The 20,957-nt window shown below is 36.2% G+C and overlaps 1 protein-coding gene across 1 annotated transcript; it reads left to right on the top strand.

The window, feature by feature from the left end:
• The first annotated feature begins 2,121 nt into the window (after positions 1 to 2,121).
• Positions 2,122 to 20,738, top strand: LOC136820264 (uncharacterized). Its single transcript, XM_067076461.1, has 10 exons — positions 2,122 to 2,226; positions 12,168 to 12,233; positions 12,435 to 13,211; positions 13,612 to 14,376; positions 14,757 to 16,859; positions 17,258 to 17,334; positions 17,722 to 19,057; positions 19,239 to 19,455; positions 19,799 to 19,988; positions 20,457 to 20,738. Exons 2-10 carry the CDS (start codon positions 12,215 to 12,217, stop codon positions 20,736 to 20,738), a joined length of 5,766 nt encoding a protein of 1,921 aa, XP_066932562.1. The 5' UTR covers positions 2,122 to 2,226; positions 12,168 to 12,214.
• Positions 20,739 to 20,957: the final 219 nt, after the last annotated feature.

Raw genomic sequence — 20,957 nt, forward strand, 5'->3', positions numbered from 1 at the left:
ACAGTAGTATTTTTTCAGTAATCGTTTCTTGTAAATATAGTAACATTTAACCAGACTCACTGCCCTCATTATATTCAAATTTGTATTTTTTCAGGACTGATAAGTACATAATTTTAAACACCAAAACAAAGCAAGCAACATGCCAGTTCTTTCTGGACAAATATATATGTATATACTTTATTGTGTGCTTTGAGTTCTATTTTAATCAACCCTCTCAACTGCTGATCTTTCAACTATCATTTAGGAGTATAGAATGGGCTTCCATAGTACCATTTTCTCTAAGTATTTTGTGCAAATTTTCAACAAAGAAGTAGACTTCTTGACTGTCCTTGTCCCTTATGTTAAAGTTGTTCTGATGGAGGACATTGCTATTTTTGGTAGCCTTCACATATCAATAAGGAGCTTTGGTGTAAATGTTTTTTCTGATAAAATAATACTAATCTGAAACTATTAGGCCTTTATGAACCTTCTAGAACAATAATCTTGCTCCAATCTTGAGAAACACTGGAAAATAGGTTAGCATTCCCTGCCATAATTTCACAGATTTCCTCTGCTTTCTGCTTGAAAACGCTGTCGTTTAGCCGAAAACGAAAGTGAAACTGTGAAAACGTCCGCAAATTCGGGCCCAGTCCTCTTCCGAGACGGAGGCTAATTTCAGAAAGTGGGAATATAAAGCAAGAAAAAGACTGATTTTGCTTGAAACACGACGTTTTTGATGTAGAAATACTAACAAAATACTAAGAAAAAATTTTTCGCGTGTATTTAATTTCGCGATTTTGTAATTTTGAAAAATTTAAACAGTATTAAATTTCGCGAAAATTGACCAAAAAACTCGCGAAATTAAGTACCCGCGAAAATTTGTAACACGCGAAAATATATACCAATAAGGTAGAAGGAAAAAAGAGCGACGCGCGGGCGGCCGGTGGGTGTTGTGCCGCCGTGGATTATGTGGTGTGTTTGAGGCATTAAGGCTCTTACGACCACAGACAACAGATCTGTAAAGCCCGAAGGGCTAGATAAGCGACTTTTATCGAAAAGTGAAGCCTAGGTTTGGAAGGATTTCCTACCAAAGTCACGTGAAAATATGCAATTTCACCGGTTTGAGAAATGTGAAGTAGCGTTTGCTGCCTACTTTTTTTTTATCTCGCGCTCCAAAAACAATTAAAATGCTAGATCCTATCCGCGGGCACAAAATTTAAATAAAAAGTCAATTTTTCGCTTTACTCTTTTTTGCTGGAGAAAGCTTAAAGTTGCATATCTAGCCCTTTCGGGCTTTACAGATCTGTGCTTACGACCCTGTCTCTATTCTTGATATGCGTAAGTCATTTTTCTAGTGGAAACACCCTAAAAAAGGCCGGATTTGACCTCTCTCTGTTACTTAAGATAGAAACACAGAGGTCAAAAACCGGCTTTTTTGGGTGCTTCCGTTAAAAAATATGACGTCATCTTGACTTACGCATATCAAGAATAGCGGCTTTATTAGAGTGTCTCTTATTGCGAAGCGAATTTATGAGCGAAGCAGTTTTGCTATATTGTGCACGTACCTTTAACTTCTATCCCAAGCGAAAATTTGCTATAAAATTTAGCTTATGACCCTGTCTCTATTATCTGGCTTCCAGATGGTGAAATTTTCTTCCGACACGCTAAAGCTCTGAAGGTCGGGAAAATTTAAAGTTAATTTGGCCCGCTCCTTCAGAGCTTTAGCGTGGGCGGCCGCCACACCGCCATCGGAATATCAGATAACTGTCTCTATAGGGGCTTTATTTATTAGAGGGATTTTTAGAGTGTCTCTTATTTTGCTAGTAACTTGCGAATTGAGGTGGAGTCTGGATCGCTTTCGCTTCGCAACGGCCAGTTTATGATTCAGTGGCAAACCAATCCGTTTAAGCGGATGCCAGCAGAGCAGCCTAGATCTCAATCGATTCGATAGAGCCCCCGTTTCGGGCGTAGGTGGGTTTCCACTGACCTTTATATATGAAGCTATATCTGTCATCTTTGATCGAAGTTTTTTGAAAGGTGCTGGCGGGTGGTATGGCGGACTGGGGCGGTCCGCTTTATTAAGAAAGTAGACTGAGTCGAGTTTTACAGCAAATTTCTCGGAAAAGTTTTAAGCATGCGCAAATCGGATCACAAGGCAAGGTCAAGAGAAATATTTCAGAAGGGTTTGAGGTGGATGTTCAAGTCAAGAGTTGAATAGTATGGACACACACACTCCTAAATATAAAGGTAAGCCTTCATTTTCATTCACCATACAGCTCTGTTATTTCTGAATAAAATAGAAATTCTTCCAATAAAGAAATCAAACTTGATCGAACTTTTTTTTATAAAAAAGAGACCTTTGTTTTAACGTAGTCATCTAAGAAAACAGCTATTTTTTTTTAGAATCTTCCTTACAATCTAATTTTTCTATTTATAAAAAGTAGATTGCTGAGGTGTGGAAAGGAATTTCGGCATGACTGATCCTTTTGTTTAGATAATAACATCAAAGTGGGAACTAATTTTCTTCTCGTTTCTTTCTTTCTTTTTTCTTTCTATCAGTTCACGCTTTCTCTCACTATTTTCAAAGCGTGGTTATCTCAAGCGGTTAGATCGTCTGTCTCATAGGTCATATGCATGATGGGGCTCTGAGTTCGATTCGCTGTGGTATAGTGGTCTGACCTTGGTTACTCCAGACCCGATCAATCGAACTTGTCGAACCAATCGAACAATCGAACTAATCGAACTCCATCGAACGATTAAAGTTCGATTAAAAAAATTAATCAAACTCTAGGATTTTTTAAAAGATTGTGAGTGTTCTATTAAGTCAGTTAGGAACATTTGGCGAGTTCCTGTACGCGGCCGCAATCAAAAAAATCATAACCGCACTCATAAAAAAATTACGTTTGCGTCTTTTTTTACCGTTTTTTGTCTAGACGATATAGCAAACATTGTAAGTATAAGCAGACTGTGCCTTTAATTGGCTGTAAAAAATCTCTGCGCTGGTAGAAATTTCTCCAACTTTCAACAATGATAGAACACACCTATTTGAACAAAATTAACCAGCGCATTTCTTATCTTTCTACTTCTTCATCTTCATCGAAGCTCTCAAAGTCAAATAGAATTAAGCACATAAGATATTCTTATAATTGTGAAATGTCGTTTGCGCTTTCGCTACGATGGAGTGCATGACGTAACTCGCGCGGCAACAAACTCGCCTTCTGTTGGCTGATCATATTGGGCGTTTTGGCGTTACCACCCTCGAAGCGGTGGGTGTCTTTAGCATTCCGTGACTCTGTCCACCATTTTAAATGAATTAACAATAGATCCAAAAGAGCGCCCTCATCAAGGAAGATCATTTGCTCTGGTCTCCAGCTTTGGGAAGTAGTAATGTTTTCGATTGTTTTTGATGGAAAATGGTAAGAAATTTAAGTTTACAAGTGTCATTTAGTTTTTACTGGCTTATAGAATGGCAGGATCCTGGATGGTTTCCCTAACTGTAAGTTCGATCAATGGGTTTCAGTTCGATCAGTTCGATAAACCAATTTTGTTCGACAAGTTTGTGCTGCTCCACCACCGTATATTAGCTTCTTTTCAAAGCCAAATTCGGAATGTGAATCGGGAAATTCTTCCGATAACGGATTACACACTTTCCTTTATCCTTTTAGCGCCAGAGGCAGTTTGTTGGGGCGTAGCATTCCGCCACTCGGCCGCGCGCGAAATCGCAACAGAGGGGCTACAGACTTTATTCCGGATAGACAAATATCCGGGTACAATAAACGTCGAGCTGTTAAGTCCGGGAACTGTCGAAATGGCAATCGGGTGCCAGGACAAGTTTTTGCAAGCAAGGGAAGATATGAGGATTTAATATCATCGAACTAATCGAACTTTTTACTGACCGAACTAATCGAACTGCTATTGCTTCAAAAATTGTGAGTGTTCGATTAGGTTCGACTAATTTTTTTAATTGAACTTTAATCGTTCGATGGAGTTCGATTAGTTCAATTGTTCGATTGGTTCGACAAGTTCAATTGATCGGGTCTGGGTTACTGCACAGGTGACTGAGGTTCGATTCCCACTCGCAGCGGTTCACTTGGCAAGTGAATGAACCTTCGCCCGGGTCAACCCATGCCATGCCATGTGAGGGGAATTGAGTAGTCAGTCCAAGGTGCTGATGGGGCGCTCATTGAAAGCGTCTATAGTTGCGAAAATAGGCCTCAAAGCCTCCTGCAACTCAACCAAATAGAAATAGAAATAGAGATTCCAATCAGTGAGGCTGGAACTTCGATTTTTGAGGATTACGATTTTACCAGTTTTTTAGCGATTTTTGCCTCGCTAGCCCAAATCTCGCAACCTCTTTACCTTAAAGGAAGATCGAAATTAGAGTTTTTCAGTGTTCCGAAAAAAACGCATAGCAGAAATTTTTTCATCTTCACATGATCGATTCTCAACAACAAAATACATCTTTTGGTCTTTGGGTTTGTTTCTGACGTTTTTTCTTCAAAGAATATCGATCACTTTCCTTTTCCCCTTGAGCGCGCGAGAAAAAAATGACTAGCTCGTTTTCGTGCGGGCGAATTAAGATGAGGCGGCAATCTTGCAGTGAGGGTGCTACTTAGTTTCCGCCCTATTTTGCGCCCCCGATAGAAAGGTCCAAACACGGGGGTAGTCTAAATGATAAACTATGTCGTTCTGTAAGTGTTTATTTTCTGAGAGATATAAATAGTATATTTGAATATTATTAAATTATTTATTAAAGTATTTTTGAGCGCAAATTTAATTATATGGTTAAATAAAAAACGAATGATAACAGTTCTGTTTATTCCTCAAACCCCCGGGAGAAGTTTTTTTGTTGACTTAGCTATTTTACAAATCTCGGAAAAGAACTCCCATAGGAATTCCGATACCTAACCCGATTGGTTAATTTCGGAACGACTTCAAGAAAGTCATAATGGCAGATAATTTTAAAAGTTTCTGAGGGAATGTGTGTAATTTATCGATGTTGATGTCTTGATGATTCTTTAAAGAAAAAAGATAACAGGTATAGCTTTTTCTAATCCTGGAATATCGAGGTTCCAGCTCACTGCCAATGGCAGTGTAGACCTAAAGCTCTAAAACAGCATCTAATAACATGAAAACCAGAATATGATTCTTCAATGGGAATCAAAACTATAAAGTGCACTTACAAACATCAATTTGTCAGATCTAACAAAATTAATAACCGCACTGTCATCATTGACAATAAAACAAACGATTTTCTGTCAAGAGCCTTGTAAACATTCCAACAACTTCCATCGAAATGATCTATCACAGCTCAGTCTACCATTTTTAGCGCGGTCCGAGGATTGAGCTGAGAACGCTCCACAAACTTCTGCGCGGGTGAAAACTTCAATCCGTCAATCATTTTCTCAAGCGAAGAGTACGCGAAGCGATTCTAGCTTTACGATAGTGCCGCGGGACATCAATGGATAGTATTCAATCACCATTATCTCTTTATTTTCATTCCTAGAACTTTTGCAAACAAAAGGAAAAAATAGAAAAGTTGTATTTTTTACTGCTCTATTCACATACTGAATTTGAAAGATCTTCTATGTGGCGTTTTTTTGCAAACTTCAAAAAACTGATTTTTGTCCCGCCTTTGCGGGACTTTGGCTTAAGTGCTTGAGTGCAGCATAGGGTACAAAGTCCAAACATGCGTTTCCCGTAATTTTTGTATGAAGAGTTAGGTCTATACTGAATGGATGTCCAATTTTTTCAATTCTTGATTTTTTTTGTGATTCTCTGATCACTTTAATTTTGTATCACATTTTCATTAGAGTGAAGAGATATCGATGCGTTATGTAATGTTAATTGCTATTAGTAATTACGCGTTTAATTCAAATCTATGATCTGTTCCCTCCTATCCTAGTGAGGAGTTTAATACTCTTACAACAACCGTATTTTATAAGCATTGAATACTGAAATTCAAATAACGACCACGCAAGAAAGATAAACAAACGATTGGATCAAGTGCCAAACGTTTTGACCCGGAAATCAATTATTATTCTGTCTTTAAAGTATAACGAGAAGTTCAATGATTCTGAAAGAAGTTATTTGACGATTCTATTACAAAGAATCGCTTGCTCACTCGCTGGCTGGCTAAAAGGGAAACTGAAACTGAAACTGTCAGTCAGCAAACACAGGCGCAAACGCCTATACCCGTTCTTCTATATCTCAGCCTTGAATAATCGCAAAAAAAAGATTGAAGAAAAAAAAAGTTAAAAAAGTTCTTATTAAAAAGTGACGCTATCATAGCTTATCTAAACCTTAGACAGAGAGTGGATGTAGTATATGCTAGTTACTTGTTTGATTGACCTTCATTATAAAAGAAAGAGAATTAAAAAAAGAAAATTGAAGAATTGAAAAATTGGAAACCCATCGGAATCGAACTCGGAGCCCCGTGCATATGAGACAGACGATCTAACCGCTTGAGCTAACCTTGAGTGGCGAGGGAAAGCGTGAAATTATAAGAAAGAAAAAGGAAAGAAAGAAACGAGAAGAAAATTAATTCCCGCTTTGATGTTATTATCAAAACAAAAGGATCAGTCATGCCGAAATTCCTTTCCACACGTCAGCAATCTACTTTTTATAGATATAAAAACTAGATTGTAAGAAAGATTCTAAAAAAAAATAGCTGTTTTCTTAGACGACTGCGTTTTTTGTAGTTCGATTATTGATTTATACATTAATCGAACTTATAATTGAACTTCAAACTTTGTAGAATTTAATTGAACAATAAGTTGAGAAAACCCTTTATGGGCCTCTGCGAGTGGGCGTAAAAAAGATTGGCAATTTGAATTTCAATTGATCCTTGCAAAAAGATAACCGTCAACTGCTCTAACTTGGGATGATTGGTCAATATCTGGTCTGTATTTTCACTTACTGTTTATCACCAAGTTTATCAATCATACTTCTTTGTTCCTCTTAGAGTGCACAGGCACTTGCGTGTGTTCCACTATGGATTTTTTTCATATTGCAATTTAAAAGCCTACTCAGTGTGAAAGATAAATTGTGTATTTTTTAATACGCCGTTCATTAACTCAAATCATATGACTTTGTAGGTTCTGTGAAATGGTGGCCGAATTGCCATCCCATGTTTTGTCAGATAGTCCCAAGTTAGAGCAGTTGACGGAACGTAATCAGCGCCAAAAATTTTGTAGAATTTGTGGAACATTTTTCTTGTTTGATGTTGTCAAACTTTGTCGAACTTAATGTCTTGTTGAACTTACTCACAATTTTGGCAACTTTTGAGAAGTTCTTTTGTTGTTCAATTAAGTTTGACAAAGTTTGATTAACTTTGTAATTGAACTGTTTGATTAGCTAATTACGTCTGGATTAAAAACTCCAGATGGTGTCAATCAAACGAATTGAACGCTGAATCACATAAAAGAGCGCAATTGAATATTACCCAGGAATCAGCTGTTTGATTGAGATTTAATTGCGTTTGACCATCAAATCACAATTATTAGATCACGTTCGATTATATTTGATTGGTTCGGTCGCGATTTTCCTTTAAACTTGTTCGATTGACACCGTCTGGAAAACTCCAGCTTCAGAGCAATAATAACACATTAATCAAGGTGCGTCACAAAGTGGGATAGCTGTTTGATTGAGATTTGATTGCGTTTGACCATCAAATCACAATTATTAGATCTCGTTTGAATATATTCGATTGGTTCGGTCGCGATTTTCCTTTAAACTTGTTCGATTGACACCGTCTGGAAAAGTCCAGCTTAGAGCAATAATAACACATTAATCAAGGTGCATCACAAAGTGGGATAGCTGTTTGATTGAGATTTGAATTGCGTTTGACCATCAAATCACAATTATTAGATCGCGTTTGATTATATTCGATTGGTTCGGTCGCGATTTTCCTTTAAACTTGTTCGATTGACACCGTCTGGAAAAGTCCAGCTTCAGAGCAATAATAACACATTAATCAAGGTGCATCACAAAGTGGGATATACACAAAACTCAACATCCTTACAAAAGTTGTCTTTTTGATTTCCCAAACATTCGTTTCAAGCGTTCACTTCCACAATAATTTATATAATTACTCTTTTGGTCAGTCTGGTTAGACATATACGCGGTTTTCAGTCACGTGACTGAATTGCCTACTAAAACAATCCTGGGGTAAGTGTTGCAGCAACACAGCAGGTTATTCTTTAAAGTAAAGAAATATCTTTTGGCATTGACAATCAAATGTACTATATTACATTATATTTCCTCAATTCAAAAATACAAAAATTCACTTTGCATTCGCGAAAAATAAAAATGATAAAATGATGAATTTTATATTAAAACGCCCCCGTCTTTTAGTCTTGTCTAATTTTCAATCTTGGAACGTGCAAAACGCCCGTCCGCCCGATATCCACCAAATTATCTTAAATTCACCTTAATTGTCCTTTGACTTTCAAAAAATAGTACTTTAAAAGCTCTGAATTTATGATAAGTACAAAAACAAAACGTTTGATGCTTCATTAGTGAAATATTCAATAAATTCCTAGTTTCAATTTTCAGTGGGCGTTTTTCTAGCGCTTCGTTTATCGCACAATTTTTGCGTCACACAAATTTTCTTGGCTGTTCGTAATAATTATGCATTGCCAAATTTGGTTCTCCATTGTTCTTACTGTCAAGTCAGGGTTGATGGTGAAATCACCTAAGAATAAAAAAGAAAGGAATTTGTCAGTTTTATGCATATATTTTTTTGCAAGATATTCTATTTGATGCGCGCAAGCACATTTTCTTAGACTAGTCAGAATACCTCTTTTTACTCGCATGATCAATGGTAACTTTTCATCTTTCTTTATTTTGAAAATGAAGCACAACTAAAAAAAAGTTAAACTTCCAAAAGTTGCGTATTTCCGGTGAGTAAACAATTCTGACAATTGACAAAATTGATGATAATATTTTTTTTTCCGTCAGCCAAATGTCTCGTATTGGGGGTTCTAGTCTTGAGACTTAAGCCTACGCAAGATTGCAGCGTTTGGGTAATCGAGACAAAACTTGAAAAAGCTGGTGTTTTTAAGCGCTTCCGTGCGATCGCAATATCCCACTTTGTGACGCACTGTTAATTTCAAATCATAATATTTTTTTCTTATCATTCATCATTGTTTTGACGCTGGAGGTTTTGATTATTCAACATGACAATGTGTGTAAGTAAAAGTGTAACGGCTAAGCCTTTTAAGTTCAGTTTTTTTCCAGACTGTATCAATTGAAAAAGTTTGAACAAAAATCGTGATTGAACCAATCAAATGTAATCAAAAGAAGTTCTGTGAGCGATCCTAAATCCGACAGCCTTGCCTTAATCCGATGGGGTCTTTTAAAGATACAAACTAAAATTTAAAAAAACCTTTCGCTGTGACGCAACGAAGATACCAAAGTGTCAACTAAACTGAGAGATTTGATACACTGAACCAATTGAACCAAATAACAATAATTGCTTCTTATACAAAACATAATTTTTGGACCTACCCCGGTGGGGTAGAGGTCCTATAAATTAACCGATGTCCTTCCGTTCGTTCGTTCGTCTGTTCGTTCGTCAGTCTGTTACCAGCTTTTCTCAGGATTGGCTCATTAGTTTTTTTTGATTTTTGGTACAATGATGCAAAATGGTATTGCCCAAAATGTGACGGAGCCCGATTTTCGAAAAAAATTTATTTCCGGCCGAAAATGCCGGAAATATGCCGGTAAAACCAGTTTTTTGGCATTTTCTCAAGATTTCATCATTAGTTTTTTCTGATTTTTTGCACAAAGATGCGTATTAGCAATGCCCAAAACTTGGCCGAGTCCGATTTTTGAGAAAAAATTTTTTCCGGTCGAAAATGCCGGAAATATGCCGGAAATCGCCATTTTTGCAGATTTTCATCGGACTTTTTCCTTATATTTCGTTGTTTTTTTCACACAAAAACATTATTAATAGCAATGCCCACCATGAAGCATGGTTCAATCGTCAATAGAGCTGAGTTTTGAAGCCGGAACTTTCTAAAAATCGCCGGTGCAGCCCATTTTCGCCGGAAAAACGGTATTTCTTGATTTTCTCGAGCTGTACTTTAAATTTTTTTATGAAATTTTGCACACTGATGCAAAATGATAATACCTAAAATGTGACGGAGCCCTATTTTGGAAAATAAATTTTTCCGGCCGAAAATGCCGGAAATATGCCGGAAAAACAGGTTTTTTAGCATTTTCTCGAGATTTTATCATTAGTTTTTTCAGATTTTTTGCTCAAAGATGCGTATTAACAATGCCCAAAACATGGCCGTGTCCGATTTTTGAGAAAAAATTTTTTCCGGCCGAAAATACCGGAAATATGCCGGAAAAACTGTTTATTTGGCATTTTCTTGAGATTTTATCATTAGTTTTTTCTGATTTTTTGCTCAAAGATGCCTAATAACAATGCCCAAAACATGGCCGAGTCCGATTTTTGAGAAAAATTTTTTTATGCCGGAAATCGCCGTTTTTACAGATTGGAATTGCTTTTTCCATACATTTCTTTGTTTTTTCACTTAAAAAAATTATTGATAACAATGCCACCATCAAGCATGATTCAAATGTCAATAAAACTTTTGCAATTTTGCAACCGGAACTTTCTATTTCTTTTTTCCCTAAACCCTTCCCCCCCCCGATCAACAATCAATGATGACATTTAATGCTTTTTCGCTAAGCGCTATATTTTCTTAATGATTGTTTTTCTCCTTATTGCTATCTAAGTTTCATCATCAGGTAGGTCCATTCAGCATGTTGCTTGTTTATTACAACACAACCAGCAGATTTAGAATAGAAGTAATTATTTTTACAACTCACACTTTTTTGATCACACTAATTGACATCTTGAGACTTGTCATTATAGTCATCTTGTTAGATTTTTTGTTTCGAGAGTTCTTGCAATAGTAGTTTACTGTTCAACTTGGAGAGAGATTGTTTATAAACATAGAATTTTTTTTCATAACAGTTATTTGGCGGGGTCGGATTTAGGCAGGGCTGTCGGATTTAGGACCGCTCACAGTTCCAATCAATTCAAAACAATCCAAAGTTGCCTAAACATCAAATGATGAAAGCCTTACCACTGAAAATTAAAATTTCTGAGTAATTCAAGAGAGGAACCATAAGCTAGTTGGTTAAAAAAGGTTCTGCAAGAGGTCTTTCATGAACAAAGCACCAGCTTGTTTTTGTTATTTTTTCAAAATGGCTGTACCGCAGCACTATCCAATGTTTTGCCATTTTGGCGTGTTTTGATTTTTAGGGAACCTTTGGATTGTGTTAGGTAAGTATGATAAACTATAGAGAAAAAAATAAAAAATGCTGTGAAATAGTTTAATGTCTGGATATCAAGGCTAAGTTGGAGTACCTTAAGGGAAGAAATATTTGCGGGAAGAAATTTTGCGCAGAATTTATTTTCGCAGTTTTTGACAAATTAAGTTCCGCGAAACAAGAATATTCTCATGATTAAAAAAATCACCTATAAAATTGGTCGTTTTTGGGCAAAATACTGTAGGACATATTTTAAACAAAAAATCCTTTTAACCGCAAAATTAATCTAACTCGTAGGAATTGGATTGGGCTTCATGGTCAAGCAAAAAAGTCTTTTCAGATTTTGACCGTTTTTTGATCATTTTTGTTCAACAAGTGATCCAAATTTGGCTCTGCTTTACTTGATTCTGTCCTCCAGAAGTTTAGAGTCTCCTCTTATTCTAAGCTATCCAGCGAGCTATGAACAAGCTTCTAACTCCTTCTAGATCTGGAGATATAAGCCTTTAAAGTTTGAACTAAAAAACTTAGAAAAAAATTACCGTGACACTTAAAAAGGGTTAAAGGTAGTAAAAGTTTGGGAGGAAGACCTTTTTTAAATCGCGAAGTCATTTTGAATGAATTAAAAAGTCCAGGGCAATTCTAAAATAAATTTTAACTTTTGTATTGTTGTCGTTTTCCTTGCATCCATTGAAACATTTCCCTGGGGAGGAAGAACTTGTCAAGAAGCTGCCCAATGAAATTTTAAAATGTTTAATTTTATATTGTTTGCATTTTTTTGCCACATTTCTTTTCTTTTCTTTTGTTTGTTGTTTTTTTTCTTTTTGTAATAGTTTTTATATGTTATTAATTCGAGCTTTTTGTTGTGTGAAGTCCATTTTAATTGGCTTATTATTTTTTAGAATGCAAGAAATGACTATTTTGGTATCGACATGATCAATAAGTGAGCATGGAAGCCTATGACAGTTGTAAGTAGTGATACACTCAATAGGGCTAAAAAAGTAGTTTTATTTCAGGGAATCTAAGTGACAAAAAAAACTGATCATTTAACATAATTTCTATCTAGTATAAGAAAATTTTTACATTCTAAATGGTATTTTTGTCTTCATCCTCATTCCAGTACTTAAAGTTTTTATATTTAAAATATTATTTGATTTTTTCCTTCTTAGATCTTATTTCTGTGTTCCGTTGGCTAGTCAACAAAGATGGACGAAGCTGTTCTAATATCACAGAACTTGAAGAAACTTTTCCGCATATTAAGAACTTGCAATATGAAATTGAACAATGCAAAGCCCTTTTTTGGACAGGCCATACTAACAGTGACCTTGAAGTTAGACCAAAGCTGTCGATTCGGCTTTGCACTCAGTATCAAGCAGCAAAAGGATCCTGCCCTGGCCATTGCAACAAGCTTCACTTATGTCCATTGAATCTGTTATCACCTAAATTTTGTAAAGGACCTTGTAGAGACAGTTTATCACACAATTTCGATGATAAACACAACAAAGATATTATTCATAATGCCCTTCCGGTCTCAACATCAAACTTTGTGAAATCTATTCCTGTTCTTTTAAGATCTTCCTTGTTGAGACTTTGCAAAATGTTTCAAGACACTGGGCAATGTGACAAAATATACTGTGGATATTTGCATATTTGTTTGGACTATTTAAAAGGAAAATGTACAGGAATATGCCAACTTGCTGAGAAAAGTGACCAAAAGAAAGCCATCGTTCATGACTTTGGTAGAGCCCATAATAGAAAAGTGCTTCTAAATTTCGGTTATGATGCCAAATGCCTATCCAACAAAGGTGAATTACTCCACAATCTCTTATTACCAAAAGATGACAAAGAAAATGATTGTGAAAGTGTTTCCAGCAGTATATCAGATTTATCAACGTTATCTGTCTCTGATTACAGCACCTCCGGCTCAATGAATACTACTTCTAAAGGTTATCTTTTATATTTTTCATCCTTTCTCTTGTTGCTGTTTCTCGAGGGGGGCAGTGGTTTCACCAGTATATATGGAAAAAAAATTGGCTTTAAGAATCGCACCTTTACAGTGCAGCAATAATTGGTGAAATTTATACCCTTACAGTGCGTTTTTTTTTAATTTTAAACTGTTTCAGAGCAAAACTAAAAATTAGCCATTAGGCCTAGATTTGCTTAAATTTTTTGCATTTATCAAAAAGCCCAATTGAATTTGATTCTTCAACATATTCAAGCATGAATCTCTTCTTCTGAAAATCAGGTCATATAGATTATATTATAGTTATATTTTCATCTCATATTAGATTACTGATTGATATTCATTGCTTGTATGATAGAAAATTGTTATTTCATTGTTTTTAGATTATCAGGATTTTACCACTCAGATCCACAAATGGATTGCTAGAAGAAATGGCATTCATGTAAAGGCTGAACTTAAATGTTTAGCTAAACAGTTTCCTAAAGCTCAGGATTTACTGCAAACCCTCAAAGCTGATAACAAAATGTTTTGGCTGAGACAGATTTCTGATGTCAATTATGAGGTTCACGTGAAAGTTCCTGTTGGTCTTTGTGAACAATACAATAAAAGCATAAACTGCGAGGATAGAGATTGCCAAAAACTACACCTTTGTAAGAAGTTCTTATGGTCAGAAAAGTCATGTCCTGATGCTAACGCATGCCCCTTCGAGCATCGTATCAACATACTTCACAATTCAAACATCCTGAAAAAAGTCTTTCCAAATGGTTATGATGATATTATGAAAATGAAAGTTTTACGCTCCTCATTTCCAAAAATTTGCAGAGAGTTTATAAACGACGGATGCTGCACCAAACCATTTTGTGGGTATTTCCATGCTTGTCCAGATTTCATTAGAGGAAGCTGCAAAAAAACATGTAATCTTGCTGAGAAGACAGGTTTACCGAAAAAGGATTCCCACTTTCTTCGCAATTATCATAACATCCAGGTTATGAACATATTTTATGGAGATGGTAAAGAGTTGAAAAGAGATGTTGTGGCACCAAATATCCTTCTTAACCCTAATGAAGATCCAAATGACGTCTCTATCAACACTCAAGACTTGTCTTCGTTATCCACCCAAGAACCATTTGATGAAAACTTATTCGAATGTAAGTAAACATATCAAATTGATGATGAGTCCAGGTGCTACTTTTTTTGACAAGAACTAATTTTTTCCGATTGCAGGGTAAATTGGTCTTTTTTAAGACTTAAGAATGAGCATTAGAAGCTAAATTTAAGGGTTATTTTGAAAACTCTAAAAAAACTTGCCTAATTCGCCTATTTGAGTTTGCCAAACTTAGTTCCTTTAAGGTATATATTTCAATCCTGTTATTATTATCATCATCCTTCGATCAAGTTCTGAAAGAAAAAGAAGAATCGGATCTTTCTCGTCTCTTTTCCTGAACCAAATTATTTCAAAAATTCTTTTGTCTTGTTTTGCTTTATACACAGTGTGTTTTACTCAAGTTTTTGCTACATTCTATTATAGCTTCAGAGATAGCAATTGTTCATAAGTGGATGGCTCAGGCTAAATCATTATCTTGTGGTATAAAGAAATTATCAAAACAATTCAAGGACATTGACAATTTGTTAGAAAAGCTTCAAGACAACAAGAACATGTTTTGGGTTTCAGAAAACGCTGAAGAAACTTACGAAATACGACAAACAGCACCTATTCACCTTTGCAAGGATTTTTCTGACAGTGAATTATGTTCTGATAATACATGTCAGAAGCTCCATCTCTGTAAGAAATTCATATGGTCACCAACATCATGCTCTAACGATGAAAATACATGTGGATATTCCCATGATGTAATGTCCAGCCACAACAAGTCTGTGTTGGCAAAAGTCATTCCAAATACTTACAATGAGGATATGAAGTTGAAGGTTGTACGTGCTTCGTTCCCACGGATTTGTGGCTCGTTCCTTGTTGATGGTACGTGTATCAAACCGTTTTGTGGATATTTCCATATTTGTCAGGCCTTTATTGAAGGAACATGTCCTCGAACCTGCATCCTAGCTGAGAAGAGTGGGCTAATGAAAACAACAGTTCATAATTTCACTTTGGATCATAACAAAAAGGTTTTTCGAATGTTTTTTGATGATGGTTTAAATGTTTGTCGAGACACAGTAGCACCAGATATTCTTCTTAAACCAGAGCCAGTGGACAAAACAGATGATTTGCCATCAATGGATGCTAAAGCAGATCCTATTCCCTCGCTGATGTCAGTCGAAACAAACTTTAAAGAAGTGCAAAGCTCAGTTCTACCAAAAAAAAGTGCTTATTCAGTTTCCACAAAACCTGGGAAACTCACCCAAGCATTAACATCATCTGTTCAATTCGCCAACACCGGAGCAAAACCAAAGAGATTTTCCGCAGCTGACAGTCTACCGAATTTAACATCAACAGCATACACTACTGCACCATCTTCAACAGTAGAGTTGCCATCCAAACAGCTTAATGTTCAACTCTGCAAGCATTATCTAAATGGAAATTGCAAAAGAAAGAATTGTCATTCTCTACATCTCTGTAAAGAATTACTCATGGACCAGAAAACCTGTCCCGGTGAGGATTGCCGGTATGGTTTTTCACACAACCCACTGGATTCACATAATGATGAAATCGTTCGTAGAGCTAACTCGACGCTATCAGATGATGAAGTGTTGAAAAAATTGAGAAAGTCCTTTCCAAGAGTCTGCTATCATTACCAAGCTCAGAACTGTGTAAAAAAATGCAAGAAGCTTCATATCTGCTTGAACTTTTTGCAGAACTCTGTATGCACATTTGATGGATGTGATTTATCACATGATGTTTTTGATGATTACAATCAAGCCATATTAGATTCTCATGGTAGCAAATTCCATGAAATGGAAGTCGATGATGTTTTGGCAAATATCTTATTCGCTAAACATGAAAAGGAGAAAGAACCATCTCATGTAATGTTTTTAAAACGTTTGTATGATCAAATCCTCAGCTCTCCTAAAGCACGTCTTAATCTTGATTTGGAAATCGAAAATCTTGGAACAGGTGTTATTAACGATCTAAAAACAACTGGAAAATATAAAAATCACTTCAGAGTTTGTTATATCAATGGTTATGATTATATTTATGTTTGCCCTAAAGATGTTAAACTTTGCAATGGACATTTTTTTAACAAGAAAAAACCATGCCAGAAAGTTGATTGTTCTGGATTTCATCTTTGTCGAAATTATATTACTGTTATAAATGGTTGTAGCAATTCTGGATGTATTGCAAATCATGGCTTCAATGACAAACACGAACGAAAACTTCTCAAGAAGCATCATTTGGAAGAATTGAGTGAACATCAACTGAAAGTTTTGTTTTCACACAGATATCCTATTGTCTGTCCGAAATATCAATCAGGGAACTGCAAATCTGCTGATCAATGTGATGACATACATGTTTGTTTGTCGTTTCTTCGTGGTAATTGCAAAGATTATATCCAATGTTCACTCCAGCATGAGGAAGGTTTAAAATCTGAACAAGCCAATCGAATTGCGAAAGAATACCACGTTCCAGAGAAAGAATTACGTTCTAGTCTGATGTTTTCCCGTAAAAGAACAACTATTCGTGAGTATATTATTATAATGAGGAAAGTTTGTAATCAATCAGACATGAAAAGCAACAGCTTTAGAACCCCCAAAATGTTTGGCAGGTTTTCTCCAGGACGCAAAGAGAAATTAATTCTTTCTTGATTCAACTCACTCTAAAGACATCTTTGTGACTTGATTCCGCTACGTATGAAAGAAAAACATACAGGAGTATTGCCAACTCATGGTACTATCTTAATTTTTGACCACTACCTTTTTAGTATACTGTACTAACTTTTTTCCACGACCAGAGCTTTGATACTACCCTTTTATAATTCAAACTCAGATATTCAATTTAGCTTGAAACACACACCACTCCACCAGCTATGGGTGTCACTGAATCCAACAAAAACATATATCTCGGCTTTTCTCTTTTAGAAGTTTTTGAGAAGACGACAAAGGTCATTAAAGAACGAGTTAATCTGGAAACCAACACAATCGATGTTAACGAAACGGTATATATCTTTGTTTTCTCAATAAACTAATGGGAAAAGTTGTAATATTCATTATTCTTCAAATTATATTAGTTGCCGATCTTCTCACTGTAATTTCCATATCAATTCAACCAATATCATTCAACTGCCTCAACATAAGCTCTGAAATTATTATTTTCTTACCTTCCAGAAGCGTTTTCCACTACAGTGGGGTCTTTATTACTCGAACCCGCACGAGGAAAACACAAATTTGTTCGAGTTAAGGAAATTTCAGAGTAAGGTTTAAAAGGTCAACTGAAGTGACGGGAAAACGTGTTTGACTTAAGGAACATTCGGGTTTATAGAGGTTCGAGTTAAAGAGATTGAACTGTATTTTAAATATGTTTTTGCAAACTAATTTATCTACAGAAGGATTGTTCAATACCGCCATCAACTCAACCACTTCCTGGTGCATTTTCACCGACAAATCAAGCATTCGGCACATCTCTTTCCAACATAAATCCCATACTGCCTATGGCTCCAACGTCTCCTGGTCCTTTTGGACCAACACCCTTCGGCGTTTGCACACCTGCTAATGGAATACCCATCCCACCACCTTCCTCTGGAGAATCCAGAGTCCAGGGTCTCCTGGGCCCTGGTTATATTTTGCCACCGTCTTCAATGAAACCGATGCCACCACAGCAATCATTACTCAAACCATTGCCAGCAACTCCATTTGTCATTAATCAGGGCAAATTTAACTTCGATAACAAGGATACATCGATTCTGGAATGGGAAACAACAGAGAAACCTGTAAAACGTCAAGCTCCCAAACCTCCAACTGTGCAACCCTTAGCGCAAGAGATATCTGCAACCAAACCTCTCCCAGTACTCCCTTTGGAGACTTCTGAAGCAGTTGGTAAAGAAAGTCTAGCACAAAGTCGACCAAACATCAAGCCATCCACAGTTATAGAAATAGATCTTAAGCAGCCACAGTCGATCCCGACCCATGAAGACCGTAAACAATCATCGACGACAGGTTTCACTGGATTTGACACAACCACAAAATTGACACAAGAGTGGGAACCACCGTCAGAACTAGACGTCTTCAAATATATCATACAATGTCGTAACGCGCATGTCAAAATAAAGAAAAATACAATCTGTGCTCATTTCTTCCAATCAAAGTTGCTGCTTTGTTTAAATTGGTTGAAAAACCATCCTGATACTTTCCGGCTGACTCGTAACAAGAAAGAAGTCTTCCTCTGCGTCAAGGACATCAAACTTTGCGTAAATTACTGGTCAAATGCTGGCTGTCTTGGTGATTGCGGCTTATTCCATATATGTAAAGAATCACTTTTTGATATCAGTCATTCAGCAATATCCTGTGGAAAACATCATGATTTTTCATCAGCTCACAACAAAGGAATCATCGGAAAATTTTCCTTGGAACCCTTAAATGCTCCTCAGTTGAAATGTTTATTGAAGAATACTTTGCCGTCTGTTTGTGAAGAGTACTTAAAGAACCGATGCACTGATCTACAACAATGTGAAAATATTCATATCTGTGGCGACTTTGTGAATGGAGAATGTCGTAAACATTCGGCACTCTGTTCATTTCGTCACGAAGAAGCGTTGTCCGATAACCACGCTGACGAAATCATGAAATTGTTTCATATTTCGGACACTTCGTTGTTGAAGAAAAGTTTGGTGTATTTCAAACCGAAATCTGAAGAAAAGAAAAAACAAGAATTTCTGCAGCAGCGTAAGTTTCAGTTTTGTATTATCTCCAAATCATTCAAATATTCAAAACGATAACACTTTATAGCCCCCTTTGTAGGGGCATGTGCTTTATCATCAAGGATTTTTTATCGTTCGGACTCTCCAGAGAGAAAGAATGTTAAGAAAGTACACCAACTTAAAAACTAAAAATCTTTCTTTTTCAGCCACATTCAACTTCTTGAAAGACGAAGCGATTTGTGTGAAATATGTAGATGACGTTTGCGACAAAGACGAAACTTGCTCTTTACTTCATCCTAAAAATCGCACTCCATACTTATGGCAGCACAAAAAACCTATTGAAACTTCTTGGAAGTCGTTCCCGAATAATTTGAATGTCGAAATTGAGAAAGCTTTTTGTGATCCAATGCAGTCCAGATATGAGTAAGTTCGAATCGGTCGTTCTTTGACCAATAAGGAAATTTTAGCGACATAATACTCTTTAAAAGTGTATTAATTTTAGCGTGTACTTAATAAAAAAAATTGACAAAAATGTAATTTTTGGCGGTTGGGGAAATGATAGAATTTCAATCCCAAAAAGATTTGTTAAATTTAGTGGATATTCAGTTTGGCGGAAGGTGAATTTTAAAAATTTTAGCTGGTATTTAATTCGGCGGATTTTACCAAAACTGCCAAATCCGTCAAGTATAATCACCGCCAAAAGGTATCTTTTCAAATTAAAAACTTAATTTGCTGGTCTAAGACTTAATCTTGATCCGTTTTTCAGTTTTGCTGACAAAGCATCTTACATCAAATTTGATGAGAGCAGTAAAATCACTGCATTCTACATGAACCAAAACGTTGAAGTTCGCCGTTTATCCACCAGAACTTCATTGTGTATGCCGAAAGGCTCTTACACAACTTGGAAGTGGTATTGGAAAGAAAATTCTGGAAAGTGGACCGAATACACTGGAAAGGTAGGACTTTTTTGATTTACTTTTTGATAAATATCGAGTACCACTAGTGTCGTATGAGAAACGAAACGGTGGCTTTGCGCTTGTTGAAAAGGTAATAAGGAGTGAAATATGATAAATGAAGATCGTCAAATTCATTCACGGGTTAGACTAAACCTAGGAGTTATCTGATATTCCGATAGAAGAAGGAGCTATGACTAGGTTTCCAGAACTCCGCTGTAAAACCTGAAATTGTTATGAAAATTTGAAATTTAAGGCCGGTGTCCACTTTCGCGCGAAATGGGCGGCAGTTTTTTTCAGTGGTAAAAAGAATTGACTGAAGAAAGGTGGTCACTCTTTGTAAAACTATATTTTTGTTAAAGGCTTTTGTAACCCTTGACAGGGACCAGTGAGAGACAACGAAAAAAATGTTCAATCTGTGATTTTCTTACAGATTGTTGACCTGACTATATCTGTTACAATACTTTCCAGGTTACCTCTGACAATCTGGAATACGACTTCGTTTACCAGAATCACTTAACCCACAAAACTTTTACGATTGGAGAATACAACTACAAATTAGACTTCACCACAATGCAACAGCACAATTTGGGTCCTGTTTATTTCACCAAAAGAAATGTAATAAGGAGACCTGTGTTTGTTTCAGCGTATGTATATTTCATTCAACAGGCCACTACTCTACTAGGAGTATTAAGAGCCATTTTTTTTAAGAGTCTTCAGGGTGTGATACCTCACCCTCTTGGATTTTGCTGAAATTTAGACCAAATGATCTATCACACAAGAAAATAAGACCCTGAAAATTTCACCTTGATATCTCAAGTAGTTTTGAAGATACAGCGTCTCAATTATAGGCTACTAAGCGAAAATTGACCCCTAAAAATCATGAACTCTGGTGGGGAGCAGATTTTGAAAGCAAATGAATTTTTATTCAAGTACATTAGAAAGCTGATTTACAGTGGATTTCAAGAACTT

Source organism: Clytia hemisphaerica, unplaced genomic scaffold (genome assembly GCF_902728285.1).
Source record: "Clytia hemisphaerica strain Z4C2 unplaced genomic scaffold, Clytia hemisphaerica genome assembly, whole genome shotgun sequence".
In the NCBI taxonomy this organism is placed as follows: Eukaryota; Metazoa; Cnidaria; class Hydrozoa; order Leptothecata; family Clytiidae; genus Clytia; species Clytia hemisphaerica.

Bases quoted from the DNA above. Each gene is read 5' to 3' on its own strand.
- LOC136820264 (XM_067076461.1), top strand. The intron at 17,335-17,721 runs GTATATATCTTT...ATTTATCTACAG, and splicing joins CAATCGATGTTAACGAAACG to AAGGATTGTTCAATACCGCC. The intron at 19,058-19,238 runs GTAAGTTTCAGT...TTTCTTTTTCAG, and splicing joins ACAAGAATTTCTGCAGCAGC to CCACATTCAACTTCTTGAAA.